Here is a 1,698-nt window from a genome sequence, read left to right on the forward strand (position 1 = left end):
GTGGAAGGAGCAGTGACCCGCGTGAGATCTGTGGAAGGGGCAGTGACCCGCGTGAAGGGATCCGTGGAAGGGGCAGAGACCCGTGTGAAGGGATCAGTAGAAGATGGAGCATCCATTGGGTCAGTAGATGATCGGAAGGCAGGACTGGATCCCGTAGCCCTCTTGATGGGGTAAATGTCACTTCTGCCCAGGTACACATGATGATTCCAGCAGATTCCTAATAAACTTTTATTTTATAATTATACCATAAAATATAACAATTTCTATACAAATATACAGATTTGTTTCAGTTTTTGTCACAATGAAGCCCCTCCTCCTGGCGGGGTCTCAGCGCATCCGGATGATTTCCTCCTTACAGATCTGCATAACTTTGTTAAAATCCAGGTGGAGATATTTCCTCCAGAAACGACGATCCCTCCCGTAGATCTGTGCCGGGTAACATGGGCTGCCTGCAGGACAAACAACATGTTAGGAAATCCACAATCACAAACCTGGCTGCTGGATCTCTCTTCAATCATTGGCTTCCAGGACAAAAAGGAGACAACCAGCAGCCAATAGGGGTCCGCCTATTGTTCTCCATGAATAGAGGCTCCTAGGAAGATCTTCCAATGTAATCTCCTGGACAGAGCCATCAGTCGGACACCTCCAGGCCCCCAGGGTCAGCTCTGCCCCCCAATGCCCTTGGTAGGTCTCTCTTCTGCCTCTGCCCAACCCTCGGGAAACTTTCACAGTGAAGTAATCTAAAGTGATGAGATGGGGATGCATAGTGGTGCAAAGTGGGTGCTAATAATGGGGCACCCTACCAAGGTAATTGATATGAAAAGTCGGGGGGAGGGTGACGTCACTTATCCCTGTGATAATGTCCTCCAGCCCCTCCCCCCATAACCCCCCCCACAATGTCCTCCAGCCCTCCCCCCTATAATGTCCTCCAGCCCCCCATCCTCTAAGGCCATGAACTCCTTGTGTTCCTGGTGGTGGAAGCTGAATGGATTTGTGTCTGAATGCAAATCTTAATGTTCCTATGAGAAGTAAATCTCACTAAGCCCGGACCCCCCAGCTTCTATGAGAGCCCCTGGCAGTTCCTATGACCCCCCCAGCTGACAGTTGGTAGTTTTGCACCCTGTATGGGGGGGGGTCCATTATCCTGTGGTTCGCGCATCAGATTTTATAAAAGAAGAAATAAACATTTTACACACCGATCCCATGAAAGATGCGGGCAATGGCTCGCCCAGAGAAACGTTCATCTTGGTGAATAGAGAGGAACAGACGAATGTCACATGACAGCTGAGCCATCCAATCCTCGACCTGCCAAAGAGAAATCAGATGAAAATAAATGACTATCAGCCCCCCAAAAGCCATTCATAGGACTCCAGGGTGCAGACGACCTAACATGGGAGCCATAATGGAGGCAGAGCTAAAATTCTGAACGAGTCCCATGTAGAACCCCCAAACATAAACATCCAATAAATTCATTCACAAAGATTATTCATTCACCAATTATAAGAGACACCAGAACCGGACCAATATTTTATCAATTTACTGTCCCAGACGGAGAAGAGGAGTGCAGAGAATAGAGAGGAGAGGAGTGCAGCGATGGGAGAGGAGAGCAACGATGAGAGAGGAGAGGAGAGCAACGATGAGAGAGGAGAGGAGTGCAACGATGAGAGAGGAGAGGAGTGCAACGATGAGAGAGGAGAG

At 48.9% G+C, this 1,698-nt stretch overlaps 1 protein-coding gene across 1 annotated transcript in view; it reads right to left on the bottom strand.

Moving 5' to 3' along the window:
• Window positions 1-214: 214 nt before the first annotated feature.
• Window positions 215-1,698, bottom strand: part of RECQL4 (RecQ like helicase 4) — a gene marked incomplete at its 5' end in the record, with an annotated part of 19,508 nt that continues 18,024 nt past the window's right edge. Inside the window, 2 exon segments of the mRNA XM_072424434.1 lie at window positions 215-449; window positions 1,197-1,305. Of these exon segments, the coding sequence (XP_072280535.1) occupies window positions 328-449; window positions 1,197-1,305 (231 nt within the window).

Source organism: Pyxicephalus adspersus, chromosome 1 (genome assembly GCF_032062135.1).
Source record: "Pyxicephalus adspersus chromosome 1, UCB_Pads_2.0, whole genome shotgun sequence".
Taxonomy (NCBI): domain Eukaryota; kingdom Metazoa; phylum Chordata; class Amphibia; order Anura; family Pyxicephalidae; genus Pyxicephalus; species Pyxicephalus adspersus.